The following is a 12,604-nucleotide window of genomic DNA, read 5'->3' as shown; positions in this document are numbered from 1 at the left end:
AGGCATGAGCCACTGCACCCAGCCCCTCATTAGTTCCATATTGGATTTATTTGAAAATCCACATAAGTCACCTCCAACTGTAGATGCCTTTCTGCACATGTACTTCATGTTACGTTTTGGCTTAGATCCATGTTGACAATGTAGCTTTAGTTCAGCCTTTGGCACACTTTCTCATAAAGAGCCAGAGACACCTGGGCAACATAGCAAGACCCTTTCTCTGCAAAAAAATTACGGCTAGGTGCGGTGGCTCACACTTGTAATCCCGGCACTTTGGGAGGCCAAGGCAGGTGAATCACGAGGTCAGAAGATGGAGACCATCCTGGACAACATGGTGAAACCCTGTCTCTACTAAAATACAAAAAATTAGCTGGGCGTGGAAGCAGACTCCTATAGTCCTAGCTACTCGGGAGGCTGAGGCAGGGGAATCGCTTGCACCCAGGAGGCGGAGGTTGCAATGAGCTGAGATTGCACCACTGCACTCCAGCCTGACGACAGAGCAAAACCCTGTCTCAAAAAAAATAATTTAAAAATTAGGCCGGGTGCAGGGGCTCATGCCTGTACAATCTCCACATTTTGGGAGGCTGAGGCGGGTGGATCATGAGGTCAGGAAATGGAGGCCATCCTGGCCAACATGGTGAAATCCTGTCTACAAAACTACAAAAAAATTAGCCAGGCATGGTGGCGTGTGCCTGTAATCCCAGCTACTCAGGTGGTTGAGGCAGGGGAATTGCTTGAACCCGGGAGGCAGAGGCTGCAGTGAGTTGAGATCGTGCCACTGCACTCCAGCCTGACGACAGAGCAAAAGTCTGCCGCAAAAAAAAAAAAAAAAAAATTACAAAATTAGCCAAGTGTGGTGTGTGCCTATAGTTTCAGCTCCAGGGGAGGATGAGGTGGGAGGATCTTTTGAGCCCAGGAGTTCGAGGCTATAGTGAGCTGCTGTGGCACCACCACACTCCAGCCTGGGTGATAGAGGAAGATCCTGTCTCAAATATATAAAATGTAAAACAAAGGCTGGTTGTGGTGGCCCACACCATAATCTTAGCACTTTGGGAGGCCAAGGCAGGTAGATCACTGGAGGTCAGGAGTTCAAGACCAGCCTGGCCAACACGGTGAAACCCCATCTCTACTAAAGTACAAAAATCAGCCAGGTGTGGTGGCGTGTGCCTGTAGTCCCAGCTGCTCAGGAGGCTGAGGGAGGAGAATCGCTTGAACCTGGCAGGGGAAGCTGCAGTGAGCCGAGATCGCACCACTGCACTCCAGCCTGGCAACAGAGCAAGACTCCATTAAAAAAAAAGTGAAAAGCTATTTTTAGCTCATAGGCTGTACATAAAAAGGTGCTTGGCTGGATATGGCAGGACCGTTGGCTGACATCTGCTTTAATCACACTTGATAGATCTGCCTGTTCTGCATTGTGCACGTTCCTGTCTAGACCTTGGCTTCTCCAGGTGACTAACCACTTTATTAAACCTGATTAACCCTGTCAGACTACGGAAGTGTCATATGTTCATTACATCTCATGAAATAGCTCTTGTTTTGGAGACAGTCTCGCTCCGTTACCCAGGCTGGAGTACAGTGGTGTGATCTCAGCTCACTGCAACCTCTGCTCCAGGGCTCAAGCGATTCTTCGACCTCAGCCTCCCAGGTAGTTGGAATTACAGGCACCCACGACCACACCCACCCAGGCTGGTCTGGAACTCCTGACCTCAGGTGATCTGCCCACCTCTGCCTCCCAAAGTGCTGGGATTACAGGCTTGAGCCATTTTCCCCAGCCTTATTTTTTGAATTTTTTGTAGCGATAGGATTTTGCCATGTTGCCCAGGCAAGCTTTGAATTCCTGACCTCAAGTGATCCACCTGCCTCAGCCTCCCAAAGTCCTGGGATTACAGGCCTGAGCCACCACACCTGGCCCACATTTTTTTGGAGTCACCTCACCTGGCCAATTTATTTTTCTTTTTAAAAAATGTGGGCTAGGTGCAGTGGCTCACGCCGGTAATCCCAGCACTTCGTCAGGCCAAGGTGGGTGGATCACCTGAGATCAGGAGTTCAAGAGCAGCCTGGCTAATATGGTGAAACCTCATCTCTACTAAAAATACAAGAAATTAGCTGGGCATGGTGACACGCACCTGTAATCCCAGCTACTTAGGAGACTGAGGCAGGAGAATCTCTTGAACCTGGGAAGTGGAGGTTGCAGTGAGCCAAGATCACGCCATTGTACTCCAGCTTGAGCAACAAGAGTGAAACTTTGTCTCAAAGAACAGCAAATGTTTTGAGACAGGGTCTCTCTCTGCCACTCAGGCTGGAGTGCCATCACAGCTTACTGCAGCCTCAACCTCCCTGGCTCATATTACCCTCTCACCTCAGCCTCCCTGGTAGCTGGGACCACAGGTGTGTGCCACCACACTTGTCCAATTTTATTTGGTTTTTTTTTGAGACGGAGTCTCGCTCTGTCACCCAGATTGGAATGCAATGGCAGGATCTCGGCTCACTGCAACCTCCACCTCCCAGGTTCAAGGAATTCTCCTGCCTCAGCCTCCTGAGCAGCTGGGACTACAGGCGTGTGCCACCACACGCAGCTAATTTTTGTATTTTTAGTAGAGATGGGATTTCACCATATTGGCCAGGCTGGTCTGGAACTCTTGACCTTGTGATCCACCCACCTCGGCCTCCCAAGGTGCTGGGATTACAGGTGTGAGCCACCGTGCCCGGCACTTGTCTAATTTTAAAAAAATCTTTTGTACAGATAGGGGTTTCACTGTGTTGCCCAGGCTGATACTGAACTCCTGGACTCAAGGGGTTCTTCCACCTCAGCCTTCCAAAGTGCTGGGATTGCAGGTGTGAGCTACTGTGCCCAACCTAATTTTTTATTGATTTATTTTTTTGAGACAGAGTCTTGCTCTGTTGTCAGGGCTGGAGTGCAGTAGTGTGATCCAGGCTCACTGTAGCCTAGAACACTGGGCTCAAGTGCCTCAGCTTCCCAAGGGGTTCCTCTTTATTTCTAATCCTAAATGGTGCCATGTGAGAAGAAATAGGAAACAAATACGGAAAAGGACTCCATGGGCTCAGTGGCTCACGCCTGTCATCCCAGCCCTTTGGGAGGCTGAGACGGGCAGATCATGAGGTCAGGAGTTCAAGACCAGCCTGGCCACCATGGTGAAACCCTGTCTCTACTAAAAATACAAAAATTACCCGGGCATGGTGGCAGGTGCCTGTAATCCCAGCTACTCAAGAGGCTGAGGCAGGAGAATTGCTTGAACCCCGGTGGGTAGAGATTGCAGTGAGCCAAGACTATGCCACTGTGCTCCAGCCTGGGCGACAGAGCAAGACGCCGTCTCAAAAAAAAAAAAAAAAAAAAAAAAAAAGACAAATAACCCTGTGAAAGCAGGCAAAGAGTCTGACAAGAAAGCACCAGGACGAAGCCCTGGGGGCAGCGAGCATCAGGCAGTGCCCTGTTCACTGGCACCAGGGACCTTAAACAGACCTCAGGCCTGTACGTTCCTTGGTAAACAGGCAAACATCGGTGACCATGGGTGGAGCTGAGCTCTGTGCTCATGGTATGCTGGGAAGGGGCAGAGCTGGTTCCATGGCCTCCTGAGGGCCACCCACTGCCCAGGGCTCCGTCCAGTCGCGCTGCTTTGAATGTTCCTTTCTGTTTTCTTCCACGTTTCCTTTCTGTGTTCTTAGGCACTGCTCCCTCGCTTCCCTTTTGGCTTCCTCCAGGAGGAGGGAGGCATCAGGCGTGGGGCAGGCAGAGGTACCAGTAATGGGCTGAAGAAGCAGGATCAGCCAGCTGTCGGCACTGGGAACCACTCATGCCACCCTGGGCTGGGGGCCTTCACCCCAGGCAGGCCACGCGAAGGCTGCCCTGGCCTTGCTGAGGGGGCTCCTGGGAATGAGTGATCGGGGAAGCCTGCTCCACTCCTCCTGTCTGGGGAACAGGTCCCTTCAGTCTGGGTTGTGACCAGATGACATGAGTCTTTAATACCAGAAATGTGGGAAGCCATTTCTTTCCAGTCTCGTGGGAAAACTCACTGACACTCAGCATCAGTGACGTGAATGCTGGAGTCCTCTCATTTAACTCCCCACGGCAGGAGGCCAAGAGTGCGGAGGGTGAGCGTCCTTCCAGACACCCGGGGAAGCAGCGGCCCGGCTCGGCACAGGTGGGCGGCCGACACGACGCCCTGCGAGGCCGGAAGGTGAGAACAGCGGTGCCCGTCTAGGTGTGGCGCCGTGGGGATGGGGAGTGGCCGGCAGGGAAGCCGGGGCCTGGGCGCTCTGGGCCTCTCGGAGGGGCCTTCACTCTGCACGGCTGCCTTTGCGTTGTTACCAGGGGCTGCTCACAATGGCCAGGTGAGCTGCAGAGCACTTGCTGGGTGGTCCCACGAGGGTGGTAAGGGTGTTGGGAGGCCCCGGGGCCCCTAAAGCACATGGGGCCCGTGCTGGCCCTTTCCTTCTGTGCCCCTCAGTACATCTGCCCTGCATTTCAGCCCCTCCGCATCGCAGCTGGGTGGCCTCTGCTCTAGACTTGTGTTGTCTAAGTGTTCAGACAGGCACTGAGATTTAGGCACTGCCCACACCCGGCGTTCCCAGCGCTGGGACTCACTCCGGATGCACCGCTGTCTGCAGCTGCCTCTCCTGGGTGGTCCTGGGAGCGTCTGCCTGGGCCTTTGGGCCAGGACCACTGTCTCCTCACACTCCAGGGGAGTAGCTTGGGGGAGCCCTGTGGCTTCCTCTGGGTTGGAGAGGAGCGGCTTTCAAGACGATGATGTCTTTTCTAGACACAACACAGCGTTCACACAGTGACCTGTCAATCACCCCCGCAGAAAGAAGCCCAGCCTCCAAAGCCACCCCAGGCTCAGGAGCACCCTGAAGAGCTCGTCCACCACTCCCACAGCTCCTCCTCCTTTGCCAGTGGCACCCTCCAGGACACGTGGAGGTTGCTAGACCTGGGATCCAGCCCCTCTGGCCTCACCTCCCACGGTGGTGACTCAGCTCCAGGTAGGAGACTGCCCTCCCCCGGAGCTGCCCTTGGCTGGCAGAAGGCGGGGGCCACCCTCCCCGAGGGGCATGTGGAGAGTCAGTGCCGCCTGCTTCCCACACCCTGAAATCCCTGCACTTCGGCTGAGTAAGGCATGGAGGCTCCTTCCCTCTCATTCGGCGCCTGAGGTTTCCCGGGTGATGGGTGAAGCCCTGAAGAGCGCCGCCGTGCCTCGAATCACAGCGCCGTCCACCCGCGTGCGCACGATGCACTGGACTCGGGATGGAGCCCAGTGAGACGTGCGGGTATGGGCGCACTTTTAGACGGCCCTGTTCCTGGGGGAGAGCCGGGCCAGCCCCAGGGGGGCCAGACAGGCGTCAGGTCACATCCTCATCCCGTCCTGCACTCTGCGCAGACGCCGCCGCCCTGAGACTCTTCTCTGTACTTAAGTCACAGGCCCGGCAGACTCAGCAGGTTACAGCGGCAGCTCCTGCTGGTGGTCTCAGGAAGTCTTCAGGAAAATCTATGTGAAGGGTGTACCTTGGGGGGACTGCATGAGACCATGATGTAGTGAGAAGCGTGGAGAGAAGATGCCACTCTGAGGCAGCTGGAGACGTGGCCGTGCGACGCGATCGGGCCGGGAACACGGCTCCGTCCTGCGTTTCTGTCTAGAGGGCGTTCCCTTCTTACCTTACAGCTTCCATCATTCATTTAACCCTCTTTCCGTCGTGTGCCTTTTAGGCTATTACAAATCCTGTGAGAGTGGTGGCCTTGCACGCATGCTGCAGAGTGCGTAGGTGCCCACCGGGGCTGGTCCCATCAGGACCGCGTGCACGCCACGTGTGGTGGCCACGGCTCAGCCTCCCCTGCCCGCCCAGCGACTGCTCCCAGCAGCAGTGAATGAGAGTCACCTGTGGCGGTCGGAGCCTCTCCTGGTGGCTGGCGGGGTTGGAGTGAGCGCTTCTGTCGGGAGCTCGTGCACCTTCACGTGGCTTTCGAGACGCTGCTTTTTCCTGTTCTGCAGTTCTTTGCCCATTTGTACAGAGGGTGGTTGTCTTTCTTACTGATTTGTAGCGGCTCATTACATGTAATACAAATTCGACCTTTTCTGTGACAACAGTTCAAATGTTTTCTCCCAATTCTTCATGTTTTCACATTTTTCTTACAGTGTTTTTTATGTTCATATTTTTATTTTTATGTCATTGAATGTCCTTGTTTTTATCTTTTCTGGGTTTAGGACATCTTTGGCTACCCCAGGCTTATTCCCTTGTTTCTTCTGATTCTGCTGTGGTTTCGTTTTTCTATGATTAATCCTGTGATCCTTTTGGAATTTATCGTGGTGTATGTTATAAAGTAGGACCCACTTCTGTTTTGTTTTGTTTTGTTTTGTTTTGTTTTGTTTGAGGTGAAGTTTCACTCTTTTTGCCCAGGCTGGAGTGCAGTAGCGCCATCTCAGCTCACTGTGACCTCCACCTCCTGGGTTCCAGTGATTTTCTCGCCTCAGCCTCCCGAGGAGCTGGAATCACAGGTACCCACCACCACACCCAGCTAATTTTTGTACTCTTAGTAGAGATGGGGTTTCCCCATGTTGGCCAGGCTGGTCTTGAACTCCTGACCTCAGGTGTGCCTCAGCCTCCCAAAGTGCTGAGATTGCAGGTGTGAGCCACCACGCCCAGATGGAACCACTTCTGATTAACCCCTGATGGCTCCTGAGATGCCCCAACCCCAGTTTTCGATCGCTGATGCTTCCCGGCTTGTTCCAACTCCTGCCTTTGTTACTATGCTAAATGTTCCATGTGCATTTGGGGCTGTATCTGGACTGTTTGTTCAGCCGCTCTCTCAGTCTGTCCACAGGCAGTCCCGTCAGGTCTGAGTCAGTATCACTTCCTGGTCCCTTTGCATGTCTGGCTGATCCAGGATCCCCTCTTTACCCTTCTCTCTCAGAATTTTCTTGTATTGTATTTATATTTTAGTTTTTCTTTCTTTTTAAATTTAGCGGAGAAAAGGCTGGGCATGGTGACTCATGCCTGTAATCCCAGCACTCTGGAAGGCTGAGGCAGGTGGATCAGTTGAGGTCAGGAGTTCAAGACCAGCCTGGCCAACATGGAGAAACCTTGTCTCTACCAAAAATAAAAAAATTTGCTGGGCCTGGTGGTGTGTGCCTGTAATCCCAGCTACTTTGGGAGACTGAGGCACAAGAATCACTTGAACCTGGGAGGTGGAGGTTGCAGGGAGCTGAGATTGCACCATTGCACTCTGGTCTGGGTGATGGAATGAGACTCTGCCTCAAAAAAAACTCATAGAGATGGTGTCTCCCTAAGTGGCTCAGGCTGATCTCAAATTTCTGGGCTCAAGCGATCCTCCTGCCTCAGCCTCCCAAAGTGCTGGGATTGCAGGCACGGCCACCATAATTTTTAGACGCAGCTTGTCTGAGCCTGGTACTCCAGCCTCTCCTCACAAATGCCATTGCAAGTGTTCTGAGGATTGGCACCGCTTCCCTTCTGCCTTAGGAAGGCGTGGGCTTGCGCCACCGGCTTCGGCTCCCGTGTGCTCAGGGCTGCGATGTGTTTCCCTCTGTCTTCCCCGCAGCCGCGTCCTGCTGTCGTCCCGGCCCTCCCACCTGCCCTCCGTAGCTCTCCTTTGTGCTCAGGATTCTTAGGGCACGGCCTCCTTGAGTTTTTAACTCGCAGCAAAACGTTTTGTTTGAATTTTCGTCGACTGGGGGAGGTTCTTCTGGAGACAGCTCATGCTCCTTCCTTTGCCTGTTCGCTTCCCGCTCTCCTCTTGGAGCACTTGTGTTTCTCCGTTCCCCCTCATCTTTTTTTTTGATTTATCTTTCTCGAGGCAGTGCCTCCCTCTGTCACCCAGGCTGAAGTGTGGTGCCGCCGTCTCAGCTCACTGCAGCCTCCGGCTCTTGGGCTCAAGCAGTCCCCTCGCCTCGGCCTCCCAAGTAGCAGGGACCCCAGGCACATGCCACCACACTCAGCTAAGATGTTTTTAGTTTTTTGTAGAGACGAGGTCTCACTATGCTGCCCAGGCTGGTCTCGAACTCCTGGGCTCAAGTGATCCTCTCACCTTACCCTCCCAAAGTGCTGGGATTACAGGCATGAGCCACTGTGCCCAGCCTCATCTTTAAAACAGGTAAATTTTTGCTTGACTAGCTATTTGAAAAAGTTTATATGGAAAATGAAGCCAGAGCCATTTTCCAATCTAGCAGAGTTTCGTTGTTGATTTTAGCTTTAAATACAAGTCTGTACCTATCAGGCTTTTCACAAAGGACAGCTTCTCTCTTCCTTCTCCTAAAGACACTGCATTTTACAAATAAGGCCTGTTCTGTTCCTGGTTCACTCTCCCTCCTCTCTTCCAGGAACTAAACAGGGCCAGGGACGCACTCGCTGCCAGCCCATGTTCTTGCTTCAGAAATAAGGAATCAGGTCCTACCATCAGGGTGTGCCCTCACCTTGAGAAATGCCCTCGCCCTGCCCTTGCTGGCATCTGTAACCGGCATCTCTGTGTGCCTTTCACACAGCTCTTGCTCAGTTCCTGTGGCCTTTGGGAGCCCCCCCACCCCCCCCCCCAGCTCGTAGTTTTAATGAAAATGAAGTTTGCGTTTTTGCTTTTGGTGGATATTGGAGGAATGCTAACTTCGTGATGCCTTCTTCACGTCTGAAGTCCATCTTGTTTCCTGATCCGTGCAGCCAAAGAAATGCGCCTTCCTCCAAGCGCGGCTTTGCTTTAACCCTGTCTCGTAAATCTCAACATCCTCGTGCTTCCCTCATCTTTCCCTTGGAGGACTTAGAATTCAACTCAGTTTGTTTTCACTTAAATGGAATGTTTCCTGAAGGTTCTACATTTGTGGATTTTTTTTTTTTTTTTTTTTTTTGGTCTGTTGCAGATTTCTAACATTTTTACATTCTGGTCAGAGAATTAAATTACCCTGATGTTAATTCTTCTGAGAGGGAAATATCAGTTCTTAAACTACGATTATCGACTTGTCTGTGTTTGTCAACTTTTGCTTTATGTGTTTGAAGTGCTTTGTTAGGTGCATATATATTTAGTTTTTTTTTCATTCTTGATCTTTTCCTCCCATTCCCAGCATATAACATCCCTTATAACCCTTCATGTTGTATTTCACCAGAAAACCAATTTTGTCTGACATTAAGATTGCTCTAGGCCAGGCACGGTGGTTCACACCTACAATTGCAGCATTTCAGGAGGCTAAAGTGGGAGTATCGCTTGAACCCAGGGGCTCCAGACCAGCCTGGGCAATTTTGTGAGGCATCATCTCAAAAAGAAAAAAAAAGGGCTGGGCGAGGTGGCTGACACCCGTAATCCCAGCACTTTGGGAGACTGAGGCAGGAGGAGTTCTAGGCTGCAGTGAACTGTGATTGAATACTGCACTCCAGCCTGGGTGAGAGAGCAAGACCCTGTCTCTACAAAAAAAAAAGTTATCACGAGGGAAGGAATGGTCAGATTGCGCAGTGGAATGCTGCAAGTAGGTCCAGTGAGGTCAGGACAGAGAGGCAAAGTGAAGGTCACTGGTGGTCTTCAGTGTGGTCTCAGTGGAGGGCTGGAATTGTCATTCAGTCCTTCCTAGGAGGAGAGAGTGGGATGGACAACGTATCCAAGAAACTTCGCTCTGAAAAGCAGCAGTGAAAAGGGCTCATATTTGGGGAGTATGTGGAGTCAAGAGGGGAGGCTCAGGAGCCTGCCAGTGGGCGGTGGGAGAGGGGGGTGACTCAGGAGAGAACTCCCAGAGGAGGCAGGGGATGGGGCTCGGTGCCTGTTGCAGGGTTGGCCTTTGACAGGACAGAGGCAGAGGTGGCCTCCGAAGCCAGGAGGTTGATGGTGGCCAGCGCTCTGCACTTGCCCTGCCTGCAAGCTGACAAAGCCTGGCAGGAGACAGGAGACCCCTGGGTCAGAGACCAAGGGCTCTGTCCACATAGCAGGTGGCTGAGCAGGCAGCGGCTGCAGGTGCACTGGGCGTGAGTCTGAGCTGAGGAAGCCAGGCCTGGGGACCGCGTCCTGGAGTGCCCTGCAAACGCCTGCCCTGGGCCCGAGGGAGATGCTCGCGCCGACTTCTGAGCTGCTTGCTGGACAGATGCCTTGGAAAGGGTCTGCAGCAGCAGCTGGGGCAGCCTCTGCCACACGAGAGTGCACAGGCCCCAGGGAGGCTGGCCTGGGAGTGGGAAATGGTTCCAGCAGCTTCCTTTCATTTCCTCTGACATGTGATGCTGACCACAGGCTCTGAAGGAGGAAGGAGCAGTGTAGAAGGCTTGAGGAAGCAGATTGTAAAATGGTGGGTTGGCGCCTCAGGAGGCAGACCCGACAGAGAGTCAAGAGGGCCGCTAAGCTCTCCGTGAAAGCAGGAAGCTGGTGACTGCAGGAGTCACCTGGGCGGAGGCTGTGCTGCAGGAAGGAGCGTTCCTGACCCTACGGCACACATCCACTGAGGCTGAGCATGCCGGTGGCCTGGGAGGGAAGGCGGGGCTGGTGTGGTTCAGTTAAGATGCCTTTAGCTGCAAGTCACAGGGCAGAATATGAAAGCGACGTGAACCAGAGCTTCGCAGCCTTTATCTCCTCCTGGTAACTATGGAAAATGACACGCTTCGCTGGAATAGGAAGAGAGCCAAGGGGTCTGTATCCCGAATGCCCAAACGGTCTCAGCAGGGGACCTGCACGGGGTTGGGGGGTGCGGGGGGCCATGGCGGGATGCGCTGACCGAGGCACGGGAGCTCATCGGAGCGGGTAGTCCCAGGTGAACGGGCCTCAGGTGGCTCCTCTGGAATTCTCTTTTATCCTAATGGCTGCAGATGCTCCCAGCATCCCCTCAGAAGGCCAGAAGGTGGACGGCCTCTCTCTCCTGCTTTTTCTTTTAATCAGAGAGGGAGAAGCCACCCAGAGCCCTCAGCAGACCCCTGTCCATTTCCTGGCTGTGGAGGTCATGTTGCCTCCCTGTGGCCCGGCTCCAGGAGACTGTCTTACCAGAGTCTCAGCCCCTGAGCCCCTTGAGCGAGGCCACCTCCCTGAGAGCCTGCTGCCTGCAGCCCAGTCGCACTGGGGCCTCTTGCAGGAGAGCCGGGGAAGCCTCTGTAGGTGGAGGAGGCGGCCAGACGCAGGCTGCGCCGTGCCCCTGCCTGCCTCGGCTGAGATGCGATGGCTGGCATCTATTTCTTCTTTATTATCTATTTTAGAGACGGGATCTCGCTATGTTGCACAGACTGGGCTGGAACTCCTGGCCTCAAGCGATCCTCCTGTCCCAGCCTCCTGAGTAGCTGGGATTACAGGCGGGAGCCACCACGCCTGGCAATGACTGGTATTTCTTAGCAGCAGCTTTGCAATTAAAAAGCAAGCAAGAAAGATACATTTCAGCATAAGTCCATGGGGCTTTTGATTCACCCTGTGAAAGATTTAGGGAAAGACGTAGGTGCTTAATGCCGTTGAGGTGTTGGATGATCTGCGAATTATCTTGATGCTTTCCTTGTGTTTTGAATATTTGAGTGTGCTGAACTGAATTATCTGTCTGATATTTTTACTTCGTATAAGGATACTTTCCTTTGCCAGTGTGTTTTCGGGGCTCACACCTATAATCCCAGCACTTTGGGAGGCTGAGGTGGGCGGATCACAAGGTCAGAGATCGAGTCCATCCTGGCTAACACAGTAAAACCCCGACTCTACTAAAATACGCAAGAGTCGGGCGAGGTGGCACACACCTGTAGGCCCAGCTACTCGGGAGGCTGAGACAGGAGAACCGCACACTGACTGGGAGGGGGCACAGCTCTGAGTTGCTCCCCGACAAGCAGGCTGCAGGCTCCGTTCTAGACACGGGGAGGAAGTTTCCACCTCTTTTTCAGACATATTCGGTGCACTGAGGGTACCAGAGTGTGAGCACTGCACTCTCATGAGCAGAGTTTCAAGTAATAATGTTGCCAGACACAGTGGCTCAGCCTGTAAACCCAGCACTCTGGGAGGCTGAGGTGGGCGGATCACTTGAGCCCAGGAGTTCAAGACCAGCCTGGGCAACATAGCAAGACCTTGTCTCTGCAAAGTAATAATAATAATAATAATAATAATAAATGATACTGAAACAGTTAACAATTTAGTGGCATCTAAATTAATGACATGAACCACTAGTCACGATGTCACGCAGCTGTGCTGAACAGCCACACTCCTTTTCGGCCTGAGACAGGACCCGAGCCACCCTCCTGCTCAGGCTCTGTGCACACCCCTTCTTTGCTGGCCTATCCAGACCCAGCAGTCACACCCCGTCCCAGGGCATGGCCACAGCCCAGCCTCTGAGGCCTGAACAGCTGCCCGGAATCGGGGCTTCCCCACACACCCTGGTTGCAGTTCTTTGGAGGTCCTACCTCCACGCCTAGCCGCCTCTCTCACCTGCGTTTTTATGACAGCCTCGGACAGGTCTCCTGCACAGACTGACAGGGCTCAGCACATCCAGCCTCGTCTGCCTCCCTTCTTCCCCCAGCCACCTGCCCTCCAGCTCCAGCCTGCCTGCACCTGTGGGCGACCCCCACCCCTGTGTACCTGTGGGCACCGCCACCCCTGTGCACCTATGGGGACCCCACCTGCAGACCCTGGAGTACTTGTGGGCACCCATACCTCTGTGCACCT

The 12,604-nt window shown here is 53.4% G+C and overlaps 1 protein-coding gene across 6 annotated transcripts in view; it reads left to right on the top strand.

The window, feature by feature from the left end:
* The window catches only part of CCDC57 (coiled-coil domain containing 57), a 152,062-nt gene that overhangs the window by 121,748 nt on the left and 17,710 nt on the right, over positions 1-12,604 (top strand). For 4 of the 6 annotated variants that reach the window (XM_039476197.2, XM_039476196.2, XM_039476198.2 and 1 more), the window contains exons 17-18: positions 4,089-4,193; positions 4,821-4,995. In XM_039476197.2, the coding sequence (XP_039332131.2) occupies positions 4,089-4,193; positions 4,821-4,995 (280 nt within the window). Of the gene's footprint in view, positions 1-3,681; positions 4,057-4,088; positions 4,194-4,820; positions 4,996-12,604 lie in introns of those variants that run through there. The other 2 variants (XM_039476200.2, XM_039476199.2) reach the window with 2 other exon arrangements.

Source organism: Saimiri boliviensis, chromosome 17, assembly GCF_048565385.1.
Source record: "Saimiri boliviensis isolate mSaiBol1 chromosome 17, mSaiBol1.pri, whole genome shotgun sequence".
In the NCBI taxonomy this organism is placed as follows: Eukaryota; Metazoa; Chordata; class Mammalia; order Primates; family Cebidae; genus Saimiri; species Saimiri boliviensis.
The sequence above is the reverse complement of the archived record's forward strand: the minus strand, read 5'-3'. Positions and strand labels throughout refer to the sequence as shown.